This window comes from Pseudopodoces humilis, chromosome 3 (assembly GCF_049639895.1).
Source record: "Pseudopodoces humilis isolate 2021_Gansu_Grassland_sample_001 chromosome 3, ASM4963989v1, whole genome shotgun sequence".
In the NCBI taxonomy this organism is placed as follows: Eukaryota; Metazoa; Chordata; class Aves; order Passeriformes; family Paridae; genus Pseudopodoces; species Pseudopodoces humilis.
In genome coordinates this window covers 79401085-79417576 of record NC_142202.1, presented here as the reverse complement: position 1 = coordinate 79417576, position 16492 = coordinate 79401085, and the positions used below count along the sequence as shown (strand labels likewise).

The window sequence follows — 16492 nt, the reverse complement described above, 5'->3', positions numbered from 1 at the left end:
ATACATATAGTGAATTATTATCTCCACCAGATGATATAGTCCAGACTTTCACTGCCTTGGGTGTCAGAGAGGTAGGCAATTGGTGGAAGCCAAGTTTCCTTGTCGGTCCATAACAAAGACATTGAAGACATCATCCACCAGCCAAGAAAAAAAGTCTTTTCCAAACATGCAATACAGGAGATGGTTGCCTTACATTTGTTACTTTATCAACAACTCAACAGAACATGATCTAGTTTTCTGTGTCTGGAAGTTTAAAACTTTGAGGTTCCTTGCATTCACAACACATGGTGCTAAGGCTCCCTCTGCTGTTTGCATCAGCAGAGAAGTTTTACACTTCAGCATATTCAACACACAAAGTTAGAGGTCAGACATGAAGGTATTGACCACAATCAAAATCCCAAGAGGCAAAGTGTGATTTTAGATCCGAGAGACAGAAAAAAGTCCGAATGACACAGAGTAAAAATAAAAGAAATCATACTTTTTTTTAGGACAAATTGAACATTTCTATCCAATGAAAAAGTCAAATTCAGAACTAAGGCAAGATATTGTTTTAACACATTAATGCCAGCATTGTTAGAAATATTTAGTACTGCAAAGCACTAATTAATATATAAAAGTACAAGGAAGAAAAAAAAAAGAAATAAAAGACACAGAAAAAACCAAAAAATAATCAGCCATAGTGTTTTCTTTATTCACTATTTTAAAGTTATTCACACAGTACTATTCTATTCAGCGCAACATAATCACCAACAGTCTTAAAAGTCAGAAAATTATGAGATGATCTCCAAGAAGTTTGCCATATGTATTTGAAATACCTTTTCTTTAAAACCCTGCCAAGTTATTTATTTATTTTTTTAAAGCAATGTGATAGATAAATATGCTTCTAATCTGGATGTAAATTTCAGAGGTAATGATGGATTGAATTTTTACACAAATTTTCATCAGTCTGTGTTTACTTCCAAGTAATAGGTATCACAAAATGAACATATAAAAACAGACAATCTAAAAGTGTTTTTAGGATTAAATCCTAATTTCAGAATTACCTCTACTACAACTAAACTATTAAAAGATCTGTTCTACTCTGCTAAGAGACAATAAAACAATGATTCATAGCACTCAAAAGTATACTTTATCTTTCACAAAGGAAACAGAAATGTTTATTTTCATGTGACAACTTCTTAAACAGGTTGACAAATATCTGTGATATTAAAAATAGTAACTTCTAGGTAAAGCTCGTACCTGTACCATGGATAAATAAAGTTTTCCAGCACCAACTCAAGCACCTGTGCAGAACAAAGACAACCATGTCACAAAATAAACAGTCTACTATAAATCTCTGTTAGAAGAGTTAACATCACAAACACCTTTCAAAACTCATAGGACATAATTCACACATCATAAAACATAAAAATGTGTAAGCTGTGATTGTGTTGCTAGATTAACCATTTTGCATCATAATCAGTACTTGGAGCAAGTGACAGCAAAGTGATGGTCTCATCAGGTATCAACAAGAAACATCTGCCACAAGTACTATCAGTAATGTGAAGCACAGTGCCGTGGCCACTGTCAGGCAAATGCTTTAAAAAATGTAATCAGCCCTTAAACAGCCCTTGCCTAATTTTTCAGATCAGTCCCTGTTCTTCTCTGACATAGCATGGAGCGTCCCACAGGCATACTTACATACTACACTTACACACACCGCCATCCTTTTTCACCCAAACCTCCACCTTCAAGGTGGAACAGTCAATCCTGTACACTCACCACTCTTGAAGTGAGCAAGAGTCATAAAAAGCAGTTCCTAAGAAAGCCACCTGTAACAAGGAAGGAGACTGAAGGATGAAGTTTTCTTAAGATTCCTCCTCCTTCACTGGAGCCCCAAGATAGCACCCACACTACCTTCTCCCACTGCAACCTATCCCTTAATTTGAATCAGTGTTTTAGTGATCTGTTTGTCCACAACGGCATCAATGCTGATGAGGGGAGTATGAGAGAATACATGCATTGCTATGTGAGGCTGCTCTGCCGCGTTCTATAGAAGGAAAGGTTTTTCAAAGCCACTGTGAACAAAGAAAAATGTGCAGTCTGTTTGAAAGGAAAGCTGAATGTAACAGCTGATATACAAGTGTCATTCATGAGAATAAGTGTTACTCTTCATACAAGATCTGCTGCTGCGCTCATTCACACAGTATGCACTGCAAGAACTCAAGACTTACTAAATTTATACTATCTTTAGGGCTCTACATGCCTCTGATCCTCTCATGATTATAAAAGCATACTCAATAAAAAACACACATGTCCTTTTTAATTCTTCTCAACTCTTCAGACCTGAACAGCTCATGAATACTCTTTTTCTGTCTTCACTAGTAGGAATATCATATACTCAGATTTGATAAGATATTTTCTCTTGTTCCACTTCAGTGATTTTCTTCTTCTCTCTCTGAAGAGATATTTGCAGCTTGGGGTAATGTTAGATGTCAATGTTATAGACCACACAAAGTCATCAATGTCTTTTCTCCTACCCTTATGTGCTACAGCAGTAATAGATCTCAAAACTGTAACATCATCATGTGTTAACAATGGATGGGTAAGCTAAATGTTTTATCATGTTGTCCTGTGTCATCCCCACCCCGCAATCTCATATTTCCATTTATAAACAGGGTGGAAGGGTGAGGGAAATGACAACAGATGCTTCAATTCCCAGTCTAGAAGAGATTAAGAAATCCCAGAGAACCTTCTATGGAAGTTAATCTTCAGACAATAGAAAGGAAATCACATCCAGCTCCAGTCAGCAATCACAGGCCATTCACCTTAAGAGCAGTCTATTAGACTACTTAAACCAACTTCCCTGATGCCTTCCATAAAACTTCCACTACATGAGCCACCAATTTAATCCAAAGAAACCTCAGTCTCACAGGTGTTCTGACATTATTTTTGTTCATGCTGAGTTTCTAACATAATAAACCTCTTTCAAGGCTCAAAGTGCACTCTTCAGAAGTCCCTTACAGAAGGCACTTGCAAAAGTGCCTTGCAAAAAAGAACCCATCTATTAAAGAGGCCCTTTTCCTTCTTTCTCCACTTCTGCCCTGTGCCTCCCCATCAGGAGCAACAGCAGCAGAGCATCTTCTGCTCTGAGTGGAAAGTGTACTTGCACAGCCTTCATGCACAAGACAGCAGATTCAAAGGGAATACAACGAACTCCTCTTGTAACAGCTTTCTTCATTTATGATTACTACCTTTGAACTGAGAGCCTGTCTATCAAGCTTTCCATGAATGTGACACTAGAAATTCAGTTCAACAGATCTTAACATAACTTACTGGCCCTTTCCTCCTCTCTAGTCCAATATAGAGGCCTCTGAGGGCACTAGAAGAATTGTTTCCAACAGTGAGCGATCTGATTCTTACTGCTGCCTAAGCAAAACACACGTGGTTCTGAGATTCATCTTCCCATGGTTATTATATAAGCAAAAAGTAAAAGAAAAGTACAAGACCTGGTGACCCTTCCCACTCAAAAGTGGAAGACAGTCTCCTCCAGGTTCATCCCACATTGTAGTAACTGAGTGCCAGCTGAACCATTATTTTACAGACTTGCCAGTGTTTCTCTTCCACAGCCATACTGTAAGAGCAAGCTTTCTTTATGCTTCCACAGAACACTGCAGATAATCCTACTAGACAAAGACACAGAAACAGCAAGTACAGGGACAGACAACTAACTCAAAATGCACTTTTCACTGGAGTCCACTTATCACTGGTCAAGATATCAGAGGGCAAGACACGTTCTACTAGGACTCAGATTATCTATATGGCCCTAATAAAAAAAGTGTGGACACAGAAGGCAACCCCTACTTGCAAATTAATTAAACACGTGGCATGGCAGAGGCAGTTAAGTATGATGCTCCATTCCACCAAGGTGCTGCACAGAAGTTAAAGCAGAGCTACTGTGTGAAATCACCGCTACTGCAAAAATAGAAGCATTCAAGAAGTAATAAGCCATTGACTGCCACTAACTGGATTTCAAGGCATGCAGTCCATACTGTTTTTCCTTGAACCCTATCAGTATTCCAGACTCTCAGTGCAATTCTGCTGGACAGAAAAAAAATCTGCCACATCATCCACTGCACTTTCATAAAGCACTAGGGAAGCAGGACATGTGTACCCACTTCCATTCTACCAACAACAAAAATATTATTCATGCACAATTGCTCACACTTCACACACTCCAATAAACAGGATGGGACACCTCAAAGAATGACAGCTAATGATAAGCCATTTCCTTGTCTGTAAAGTATTATTCTCCAGTTTTAAATACAAATGATGAGTAACTTCATTCAAAGCCTACCTATTTTTTCAAGCATTTTACAAAATGACTGGTTTTACTATGCGTGGGCAGCTTTGAATTGGAAAGAGATTACAAGTGTAAAACCAAATGCAGCAGGTAGCAATAAAAAAAAAATAATAAAAAAAAGAGAGAGAAATCATTTTCTAGCATGCACTGCAGCACTGTAAGCTAGTCAGTGTTTGCTGCTGAGACAAGCTTTTTGGGGACTGCCACACAACTGACCCCAATTGTCAGGAGGAGGAACTGTAGAGACGAGTGATGACTGAGTCAGTAGCAGGTCAGAACTACTGGGTCCAATTAGAACAGAAAGGAGCAAGGATTTGATACATAACCTACAATAAAAATTATAAACGCTTAAAACACCTGACAGCTGAGGCCACTTCCTGGGGGTAAAACAAGCTATTCCAACAAGAAAGTATACAGTCCACTGTGTTACTTACTGCAAGAGTTCAGGACTTGCTAAGAGCACATTCAGGCAATAACTGATTTCTTGTCATGTGTTTGTCTATTTCTTGCTTTTAGAAAACAATAAAAAAAACCTTGTCTCATAATCGAGCCAAGAACCTGAGAAGAATTAAAAAAAAGTGAGATCAAAAGACAGCTGCACCTTGATCCAGTGGGACATTTTTTTCACAATGCTGATCAAGAGTAGCTGAGCAGCTTTCCACAGATTCGACTTGCAATCACCCCTCACATAGCAAAAATGAGATTGTAGAGAAAAAGATAAGTTCATTAACAGAACAACAGGATTAAAATCTCCCTCATCAATCTGTAGCACCTGGATTATACACAATGTAAAACTAACCAACTGATATTGTGCCCTAATTCAAAAAGAAAGAAAACACTGAAGAAACAAACATAATGCAAAATGGATTAGAAACTAGAAACAAAATTATACTTAGGTCACTGCATTATTTTTGTGCAGGATACAGCCCAAATTATAAAATATTGATGGATGCATGGTTGAGACAGTTTAGCATTCAACTATATCAACAAACATAAATGCAGGGAGGAATGTCCAGGCACAGGTTTTGTTATTCTTCTAAACCACGCACAGCAGCTGAACAGACTAAAACAAGACTGCAAAAGACTAAGAATTTGCGAATTGAGACAAACTATCATTGCAATGCAAGAAAGAAAAATCCATACTTGTGAGGAAAACTTGGATTTCTGATTTGAGTGTGTATTAAATTATTCTGAAAGCACTTGAAAACACAAGCTTAAAGGCTATACACCTGGTTCAAATTAGAAACATTTGGAAATCAGAATGTTGCCAAAATTCTTCAAGCTGCAAAGAAAGAACTAGAAAAATTAAAACATAATAAAAAAAATCACAAATTATTCCAAGTATTTGAAGAAACTGCTTTTTAGAAGCAGACTGCACTCCGCACTCCTTTAGAATCTAATTAACCTTAATTCAGTTCACACGGTATCAGCGTCTCTCTAATGTATGACTAACCCACAAAAGAAAGTAAGAGCAGTCTCTCCTTCCAACCTGAAGCAGGCTATCCAATTCCAGGCCAGCATTACATGCTGCATCCTCAGAGCAGATGGTCAAGAGGAATATGGTGTGGGCAGAACCCTTTCTACCCTTTTAACCAGTAGAGAAGAGTTGCAATGAGGAACCATGCAGTGAGATTTCTCATCCCAAATAGTGTCTGTTCAACACAGGTAAAAAAGGTGGCTCAGACTACTTGCTTGGGTCCATCAAACCTAGAGGAGGCTGGGTTGAGGAGGGTGACCCCCAGCTTGCTGCAGTTAAGCATACAAAGGAGGTAAAGGAATGAGAAGTATGGGCGTGGATACACAAAACCCACATCTGCAGTGCTAAACAAAGCAGGGCTTGGGACATGCCACTGAAGTGAAAAGTAACAGCAAAGAAAAGGCCACTATTTTGGTAAAAGCTGAACTACAGCAATCACATACAAAATGCCAAGAAGATTACTATGGTATCTACTCATATCTCTTACAAAGAGATACTACAAAGAACCTTTACAGCATCAAATTCCCATTTAAGCCAAACAAAAAAATTTCCAATTCTTCGGCATTTACAACATCCTTTGGTAGACTGCCACAGCTATTTGGTACCCTAAATCCTAAAAATGCTAAATGCATAGAAACATTTATTTTACATTCTATTATTAAAGCAAGGGTCTATAGAAATTCTAATCAGCAATACCGTCATATAAATACACTTAAACTTATTTTAAAAAATACATTAAGTAACTTTCAAAGAATAATTGTTTACTTCTGAAATCACAGAAGTAGTCACTTTATTAAACAAGAGGAAGTCAACAAGTTATTATCTGTTCTTTTTAATAAGCACTCCTCAACTGTCCATGCCTTCCTTAAGGTTATCAATCTCCTCCCACTCCTGCAGTGGGCCATGCCTGGGACAACATCTCACAGAGCTGAACTAAAGTGTTAACTTATACCACAGACACACATGGCTTTGACTTCATGCACTATACTGTTAATTGCAAGAACTGACACACAAAAATCCTCTCACTTCTGCCATGCCAGTTGTTCAACCTCCTACCACAGAACTCCAAAGCTGGAATTCTAAATAAATGGATATTAAGCTATGTATATGCTTGTGTATTTTCCTAGCTTAAAAAAACACAAAGTTTATCTGTTTAGCTCCTAATATATTTCATCAATTACTAATCAAGGAAATAGACAAAAAAACAAGCCCAAAGAAAAACTGCTCTTCCAACAGCTCCTTTTTAAAGAGATTATAACAAAACAAAATTCCTGATTTACAGTCTTACTAAAAAAGATACCTGTATTATTCTTCTTTGAGTAATTTCAGCAATTTCTTTTTTTAGACAGATTTTGTTACAGCTTTGTCTCATGATTTTAAATAGATTCATAGAATGGTCTGGGTTAGAAGGGACTTCAAAGATGATCTAGTTCCAACCCTCTGCCATGGGCAGGGACACCTTCCACTTGACCAGGTTGATCCATCCCACCTGGCCTTAAACACTTGCAGGGACAGGGCAACCTGTTCCAGCACCACACCACTCTCATAGTAAAGAATCTCTTCTTAATATCTAATCTATCAGTTTGAATCAAATTCTCCTTGTCTTCCCCCATGCTCTTGTAATAGCTTCTTCCCACCTTTCTTGTAGGCTCCCTACCACCAAATTACCATCTTCATCACAGAACAGAAGTTGGAGCAAATCATCTTTTACCCTCAACCCCAAGAAGCTAAGCAGGCTGAAATCTTTAACCTTTTTTTAAAGACTCAGACACATTCAATTGTAACTGTTCTTTCCATTATTTTTCCCAGTTTACACAGACATTTCTTGTATGTTCTAGGTACACTGCTACACAAGCAGTCCATGTTTAAAAGCAGGCCACCTTGGCTCCCTGCTCCCAGCAAACCTTCTTTTGATTTGATTTCCACTTGAAAAAGTTAAAATACCTGCGAGGTACATGTGAAATACCTCTGAAACAGAAGCAAAAATTTTCAAAGACACGTAATAGAAACCCACAGAATTTTAATGTACTAAAGACACAATGTACCAATTACCTCCGAAAGCGACGCATCAACCTTGGAAGGCACTTTCAGATCCAGCCATGGCTGATAGTTTTCCAGAAGCAAAGTAGGTCTGGAGGAGAGCATGGAGAAGTTTATGTAAAACTGTGCAATTGACAGTTTCCTACTGTGAGGTGCAAAATGGCAACAGTACTAAGCTTACCAGTGCCACATATGTAATTTACCTGTGCCTCTTGCATTTGACCTTGCCACATACAGCACAACTGTGACCATGGGGAAACAGCTCCGGCAATTCCAGCTGCTAAGAGATTTAGGCAAGTTTACATTCTCCAAGATGATGACTCTATTAATATACCAACACATTTGTGAAATTTCCTTTAAGAGCATCCTATTACAGAGATCTGAATAAAGACAAACTTGCTCTTCCAACAGGAAAACAAGGTAACAAGGCATGATATGAAACACAGCCCGACAAAAAAGAAAAATTGCTTCACCTAAAACAAAGTGAGAGGATACATATATCCTCTCACATCTCCACTCATCTCCTTGTACATTATTCAGTCTAGTAATCAACCAGATGGCTTCTCTCCCTTACACATAGCCTTGAACTACTGCAACTATACCTTTTTAGCCCTATGAAATTCTACACTGAACAGTTTTAAGCTAGAAAAGAACAATTTACTTTGGGAACAGTTTTCTTTTTCAAGTGCAGTACGGCTTAGAGAATTTTGATTACAGTGAGCACAGAAGACTCACCATTGGTCAGAAGGAGGGCATCTTTAGAAAAGAAAAAGCCCCATTAAAGACGCAGACAACAACATAATTTCTCCACTGCTTGCTACGCAAATGGTCAAAATGTACAATGAGGGAAGCTGGAAACATCACCCATCCATGGACACTCCAACAAGCAGCCTTGCAGCCATACGTGGATCTGATGGGACTATGCAGAAACACGGTAAGAATTCAAACTCTTAATCATCATTTATTTGCCACACCTGTCAGCAGGAGTATACGAGCCGTATTGATGGATAGTATTTCTGAAAGCAGCTAGGATTAGAAAATAATTGCTACTCCGTATAAATTCTTATCATATTTCAAGGAAGCACAAGACTCTTCACAAACATCTTTACCTTGGGCTTATATTTTATTGTGAACAGAATATTGGGCAGGAGGGAATCCGGTCCCAATGAGCAGTAGAAGGTGACGACTCCAGCCACGAACGACCAGAAGATCATCAAAACATGAAGATACCTTACAGACACAGGGGAAGGAAAAGCCGCTGCGTGAGAAGGCGCCGCGCCGCCCGCGCCCGGCTCCCCCGCCCGCCCGGTTACCGGTTGAGGAGGAGGGTGGCGGTGCCCAGCCCCAGGAGGAGGCAGCAGAAGAGCGGGGACTGCCGGCAGGTCTCCCGCAGCCCCCCGGGGCCCCGCAGCCGCCGCAGCAGCCGCCGCCCGGCCGCCCGCACCCCCCCCATGGCGGCCGCTCCGCGCCGTCCGGGCGGGAGGCGGGGCCCCTTCCGCTGCCGGCGCCCGCTGATGGCGGCGCCGCTTCCGCGCCGGGCGCGCGTCACGGGCCGCGGGCGGGGCCGGGCGGCGGGAGCGGGCGGGGGCCTGAGGGCCGGCGCGGCACGGGCAGCTGTGCCGCGTCACCTAGTGTGCTAAGCGCTGGAAATAGAAGGTCTCTGGTGACAGCAGGCTTACCTAGTTATAAGTACTTGGGTTCTGGACAACAAGGGGTTCCCAGCGCCAAGCGGCCAGAAAGGGCTACGTCTGATTAAATGCTCTGTATTTGGATGATGACTGAACTAAATCATTCAGTGACCGGGACACTAAGACTCTATAAACACCACTCAAAGTTTCGTAATTGGCTGTAAAGAAAAGGAACAGGGTAGGAAATGTAATAAACACCCACCTTAACATCAGTAAGTATACAAGAGTAAGACATTGAAAAGAGAGGAATTCTAGAATGTAGTTTATTGCTAGTGAGAAGAATTTAGAGCCAATTTCACCGGAATAAGACCTTTAGTTACACGGTAAGCCACAAGCTTTCAAACCACCGGAGTGCTTTCAGCAGCTCTGTAGTTAGTCTCACAAAACTCAAGTTAATGAGACACTGCTGGTTGTGGGTGTATCAGTTCAATAGGCAAAATTAAACAACTTCTGAGAGTTCGTACCTATAAAGGGGCTTCTAACTGGCAAGTATGAAGGAGATCCCCTCAAAGAGAGATGTATGCTTTTAGTTGTTTTGAGAAGTTGCTGTTGCCTTGTATGTCCATTTGCACCAGCCCCACACAGGCACATTGGGCACACTGGATGAGTGAGGGCACATGAAATACTGAAATACATCTGTTCAGATGAGCCATGCTTACAAATCTTCACTGAGATCCCCCACAAATATGCTGTTAAGAAAATACTGGTACTGGGAGGGTGAGTCAGCATCTAGAAATCGCAATCCAAAAACAGCATTCAGAATCTTTGCTCAGATGCTTTGTCAGTTTATGCAACACTTCCCTTGACCTCTCAAATAAGTGAAACGCTGCAGTTCGACTTCAGTATGTTGACCTTTCTCAGAGCACTTGGCAAAAGCCCAGGGTCAGCTTGAATTTCTTCAAGAGTCTCTGCACAGTATTATTTCATGTCAGTCTACGTTTTCTAGTAGAAAAGAACAAGGTACATTCGCACAGCAAATCTCCATACAGCCTATTCAGAGGAAATCAATTTTCCTAAGATGCTTTGTTTGTTTGTTTTGGGGTGGGTTTTTTGTTTGGTTTTGGTTTTTTTTGTTACCAGCTTACTTTATCCTCAGTTTTACCGTTGGTGATTTTTGGTCACTTATCTTGCAATGTTTTTAATAAGCAATAACTTCTAAAAACCTGTAATTCTTACAATATTTCATGAAGATATGAGTATTTCATGAAGATCACATATCTGTAACACAGGAAGTGATTTGCACAGCAAACCAGCAGAAGCTTAAGCCAAATTTCTGCTTCCATTTGCTTTCTCTATTTCAGGTAAAGTTTCTTTAATTTATAGCTTCATTGTTCAGAGTTGTGTTTATTTACTGTAAAATTGCCACATTCACATCTGGCACTAATTGTACCTCATTATCTTAGAAACTGCAATTTCCTTCAGTTCACAGACTTTACATCTGCTGGGCAGTCAAAACAAACTGCTTTACCCCATCGTGCTCTGCTGGAGACAGCAGTGTTGGCATTGCCCGTCACCCTCTATCACTATGACCCCTAGATTGTTCTGACACTGAAAGACTCAGCAAACTGTTTTTCAAGAAAATAAAACTATAGAAGAGCAAAAGGGAACTGCTGACAAGGTCAAGCTTTTCAAAATTCTTTGAGAAATAAGAACCTTACCCATTCCCTGGAAACAGCAAGTTTTTCTCCCTTCACATAAATTCTTAGGAAGATTCTGTGGTCAGGGAGGAGGAAGATTCTGTGCTGGAGGGAGAAGTAACAGGGAAAAGCATGCATCTGGAGATGGGCTCTGAAGTAATATAGCCAGGACTGGGTTATTCTGGAAAGATAGATTTTATTTTAGTATTTAAAATGTATTTCAGTGAGCATACAAATCATCTTGTGGAGTCAGACAGTTCTCCCTGGTTTGGGGTTTAGGGTATGTTTTCTTTGATGGCAGAAGCTTGCCTATTCTAGCATCTAAGAAGTATATTAGACCAGATTTTCAACAACTTGAAATATAAAACTACAGTTCTTGGCTAAGTAACATCAGTTATTAGACCAAGATTATATTTACCAATGTGCTTCTTTTTTTTTTTTTTTTAACCTTAAAAAATGTCTTTTTTTAAATAAACCAGACAGTGAACTGCAATAAACAGATTCTCACCAGAGAATCTGGTGCAATTAATTGCATTTAATTTACTCTGCAAGTCTGCTTTTGCTCTTTTCAAGGCCTTCCATAGTTCTTTCAAGGATGCAGTTGTCAAGGTTAATTTACAATACCTAATCCTTCATATTTACTCAACAAGGAATTAATTTTCCTTTATAATTATTCCTCACAAGTTCATTTTGTGGGCCCTTTCCAATAAGTTTGAATAGAAGGCTTCATATTAACCTTTAACTAAAGCCATTTAGCAGAAAACTCTAGAAAACACTCAATATTCAGAAAATAGCTAAGCTTAAGTAAAGAAGTGAAACTGAAGTTGGCCAGTCAGATCCCAAGAAAGGCAAGCATTAGTAGGTTCTTTGCATTTGCCTTTTTCAAATTCAAATCTTAAAGGGCGTCCACCAACAGTTACTGGTTTCCACCTGGGATGATCCAGGTGTATGCAACAAATGTAAGGTGAAAACTGCTCTTTAGTAGTACTTTTTCGCCTTTAAGGGAACACTGAAACTCCAGGGGATTAACAGCTGACCATTTGTTGCACATTTTTGGTTTTGGTAGAATTATTACCACTTTGATAAGCAAAATTAACATTACTGTTATAAATACAGTTATTAATTTGTCTGTTAATGAGTTAATACACTGTTCATAGTCTAGATTTAATTGCATTTGGGAGCCATATCCCTGTGCCACCCACACCAGCCCATGCTTGCCAGCTGTATGGAAATGTGTGCTGCCTGTAGTTGTAGGGACTTGTATTTGCTTCCTGGATCACATGCTGACCCTCAGTATGACCAGATTAAAGCAAACTGGATGAGAAAGTGAAAACCTGGGCCCAGAAGACATGCTCAATACATCAACAGGGGCTTTGGGTTCCTGGATAAAATCCCTCAAAAGTTTTCTTCTGGAAGAATGGGGGAATTCAACTGCTGCAGTAGGGAGAAAATGGCAGGTGGGAGGGAGAAATGGTTTAAGGAAAGATATGTGAAACACTTTGTAAAAGATCATTGGTCTCTACACTTGCAGGGAATGACAGACTTTCAAGCTGTGCTATTTGTTTAGATGCAGATTTAGAAAGCAATTGAAATTAAAGGAAAAGGCTAGGAAGTTTCAATTGTAACACACCACTGACAAGTCTTCTTTTTTTTTTTTTTAAAGAGGCTGTAAAATACAGTTCTGTTAGAAAATCTGAAAATACCTACTAGGCTGTGTTTAGGACTAAAAATAACAGGCTGCAGGGCAAAAAAAATAAAGACAAGGAGACTGTTCCAAGACATTCAAGTAAAAGGACCCACTTCAAGCGGAGTTTTCAGAGGGTCAGTTTAGTATTCCCAACAGGAACAATGCTCTGCAAACCAGAGGGGTGCTGAGGAGCATAGTGTGTGTTACAATTTCACTGGGACAAGGTCCACTTGAGAAAAGAAAACAAAACAAAACAACAGGCAATGTACTAGAGTCAGTTTTGCCTTGAGAAACTTTTAACTCTCAAGGAGAAAGTAAAAAGATTCACAGATAAACTGCTGTATAGAGCTTTTCTTTAACTTGTTAACATGAAAAGGAATTTTCTGAAGAAATTCTTTCACAGGCAAGACACTGGAGAGAATTTAGATATTAGAGATGAAAAAATAGTTTTTTGATAAACTATCATTTATGGGATATTTAAAAAAAGAAAATAGAGCAGTAAATTGCAAGGTGTAGAAGTTGACTGCCACACAGTAAGAAATAAAAGCCTGCAGGAATACGTGCAAAAAAGAGGAAAACCAAATGTATACAGGAGACACTGGAAAAATGTTACAATAAATGAGTATTATGATTTGTGGCAAAATTTGGCAAAGCTGTACTCCACAAATTTTATCTTGATTCACATGAGCAAAAACCAAGGTTTTTAGATATGCATCTTAAGTACTAAGTGAGACTGGTGGTCAATTGGTTTTATGTGCAAAGGAAAGATCAGGAAAACCTAATTCCTTTGTTAAACATAGGCTGATCAGAGAGCAATGAGGGAATATCAAGATGGATGTTAAGAATTTGTAAGAAAAAGTTTGTGAAAGCACTAAGGACCTGTACTCACACAAACAGTTTAAACGATGCCAGAGCACATATGTAAGAACTCAGTCGAAATGAAAATTAATCTGTTGACTTGCTGTGGGATATCCTTGCCCTGGATAAAAACTGTGAAGATAACTATGTCAGGTCCTGAAGGGAATTCCTGCTGACCAGCCTTGGTCAGTGGGGAAAATTTTCAAGCAGGGAGTTCAAGGATGAACTTGAGCCAGATCCCTTGTTCTCAGCTGAAATAAAACGTATCAAGATAATCCTGTTAAATGACATGTTTCTGTTAAATCTTCGCAAACTGTTGCAGCATCTATACCTCAGAACTATGGTGAGGCCTGAAGAATTTAAAGCTAGTTAAGTTTTTTCATCATAGATACACACTGGACTCATGGAACAACTGTGTTGGATCAGCAAAAGTTCAGCTGGGTGAGCATCCTGTTGATGATGGCCATCAGGGGGATAAATACCTAGGAAAAAGTTGTAAAAGCATGGCAAGAATACAATAATAAGTTCCTGGAACATGCTTTTACTCTGACTCATAATTTTGGGGATATCCTGAGAAAGAATTTATTTCCTAAGTTTCAAGTTGCTTTTGAAGAACAAGAAACATCCATAAAAATCATGCAAGGAGTTCCACCACTTGCAGTTGTGTGAGTGAAGATACAGCATGTCTGAACTCGAGTTTGTGTTCACTAGAGATGGTGAAAAATCATTCCATACTCAGCATGATTGCTGCTTATCGTTTTATCAAAATACTTTGGTCACCTGAGAAAACAACCTTTTCCAAAATTCAGATTCCTGTTCCAGTGATTTGTCCTTCACATAAGAGCACATTTGTACCTTTTATCATCATTGTTGTTCTCCCTTTCTTTTTCAAATTTTATTATCTCCTGTTGTATAGCAGTGAGTATGGACAGGCTGCAACATGGGGAACAAAACTGTTAACAAAACAGCATTCAAAATTATTTTTATTAGATGTAGTGCCTTCTTAATTAGTTCAGTTTTTTTTACCCTGCCTCAAGAATATTTTAACATTTTTGCCAATGAAAATTTATGATCCTTTTTTCTCATTTGGATACAAGTCTCGTTTCTGATGGATTCATTTTTTCCACCTTAAAAGAAAAACAGTGAAAAAAATCCCAACCTAAAGCCTTCCTGTACTCAGGAAATTCTAATCAACAGGCAGAAGTCATTAAAAGTGGAAAAAAAGACTGACTGTAACTACAGGTTACTGTTGTAAGGAAGCTTGTATCGAAGAAAGCTTTCTGTGGATACTTAACAAGACCATGTAAACCCATACCTAGTGATGAGATCTATGAGATCAGGTTTTTTTTGATGACTAGTGAGTTAGTATCCTGGAACCCATTGCTTTTAGCTTCTGTGGACACAGCAGTAAATGCCTGGAGTGTTTTTGTCAGGTCAGAATTCCACAGGGATATTTTTAGTTCAAGCAACCAGTTTCTCTGGCATGAAGTATGTAAAAGGAGCATAGGTTAAAAAGTTAAACAACATTAATTGTCACCTTACAGAATTATTTGTGCTAACTTCTTTCATCAGACACTTCATAGGAACTGTTATAGAACCAGTTGTATAACCAGGATATTGTTTTGTTTACCATTTGTTGGCTGAGGATGTATGGAATCAGTAGGATGTTTTCTTCCTTTTAAAAACGTAAGTATTTACAGACTGGTTAAAGAGAACATAACATAAATTTTACACTTCCCTAGCAAGAACATTGAATATATAGCAAAAGCAAAAAAAGTCCGATTCTGTGAAAACAGGCAGAATGCACAAGGTGATACTATGAGAGCACCTCAAGAGAGGGCTGTTCCTCCTCATATGTAAGGATGAGTCTTAAGGCTTTTTGAAAACAGCTTTTTGGAGCACATGGCCAGCTTGCCCATGTCCTACATATTTTGTGGTTTAACTGGAGCATATAGCTACATGGATAGCAGACATCCACTCGAAGAGGAATAAGATTGTTTCAATGAGTTTGACAAGTGGATCTCAGTACCATGCTCTCTGCAAGGCCAGGTTTCCTTACACTCAAAAGTGATCAATCGTTACAGCTCACAGATGATCAATGCTACCTATCAAACAGGTGCCCAAGTTCCTGGAGGTATCCCAAACTTTTTTTGCCATCCAAATTGCTGGTATATCTAACAGAAAAAAAAAAGAATGTATTATTACATAGCACTTCCCCTCTAGCACTGGCATTAATGGTGCTTCTGCAGAAGCAGATGGTCCCTCTGTGGGTCTACCAGCATACAAGGAAAAGGCTCAAACTGAAATCAAGAAGCAAGGCCTATTTGGAAGTGTGTAATGCAAAACTCCACTGAACTTTTGCTTTGCTTTTTATTTTCTGTTTTATTGAAGTAACTTGCATTCTAGCTAGGAAAGGATTGGAACTAGTATGGTCCAATACCATGTAGGGAATTATTATCACCACTCAGTATTTTTCTGAAACTCAGTAAATTAATTTGTGACTGAATTACTTGCTACTAAATAAGCTACTTGGCTTATCTTTGTACAAAAGAATCACAAAAGAAACTGCTTAAAACAGCAGGAAGTAAGTTTTTCCTCTTTCACAGACACATCTTTTAAAGTATATATTAATAAAGGGACATTTTAATATGAAAATCAGTTTACTATCCTTTCTATCAAACTTCAAGGATGAACACTTTCTTCCCCTTAAGACACTGTGAACCTTCCAGTCCAGTCTCAAATTTGGATGTTCTCTGTAAGTCG

The 16492-nt window shown here is 39.0% G+C and overlaps 1 protein-coding gene across 6 annotated transcripts in view; it reads right to left on the bottom strand.

The window, feature by feature from the left end:
- SNX14 (sorting nexin 14) overlaps positions 1–9324 on the bottom strand; it is a 44501-nt gene extending 35177 nt beyond the window's left edge. For 2 of the 6 annotated variants that reach the window (XM_014263610.2, XM_088053717.1), the window contains exons 1-5: positions 9173–9321; positions 8969–9089; positions 8063–8136; positions 7872–7950; positions 1240–1283 (exon numbers count right to left, since the gene is read on the bottom strand). In XM_014263610.2, coding sequence (XP_014119085.2) covers positions 1240–1283; positions 7872–7950; positions 8063–8136; positions 8969–9089; positions 9173–9312 — 458 coding nt within the window. In that variant the 5' untranslated portion in view covers positions 9313–9321. Of the gene's footprint in view, positions 1–1239; positions 1284–7871; positions 7951–8062; positions 8140–8594; positions 8613–8968; positions 9090–9172 lie in introns of those variants that run through there. The other 4 variants (XM_005518177.3, XM_005518178.2, XM_088053719.1 and 1 more) reach the window with 4 other exon arrangements.
- Between the last annotated feature and the right edge of the window lie 7168 nt (positions 9325–16492).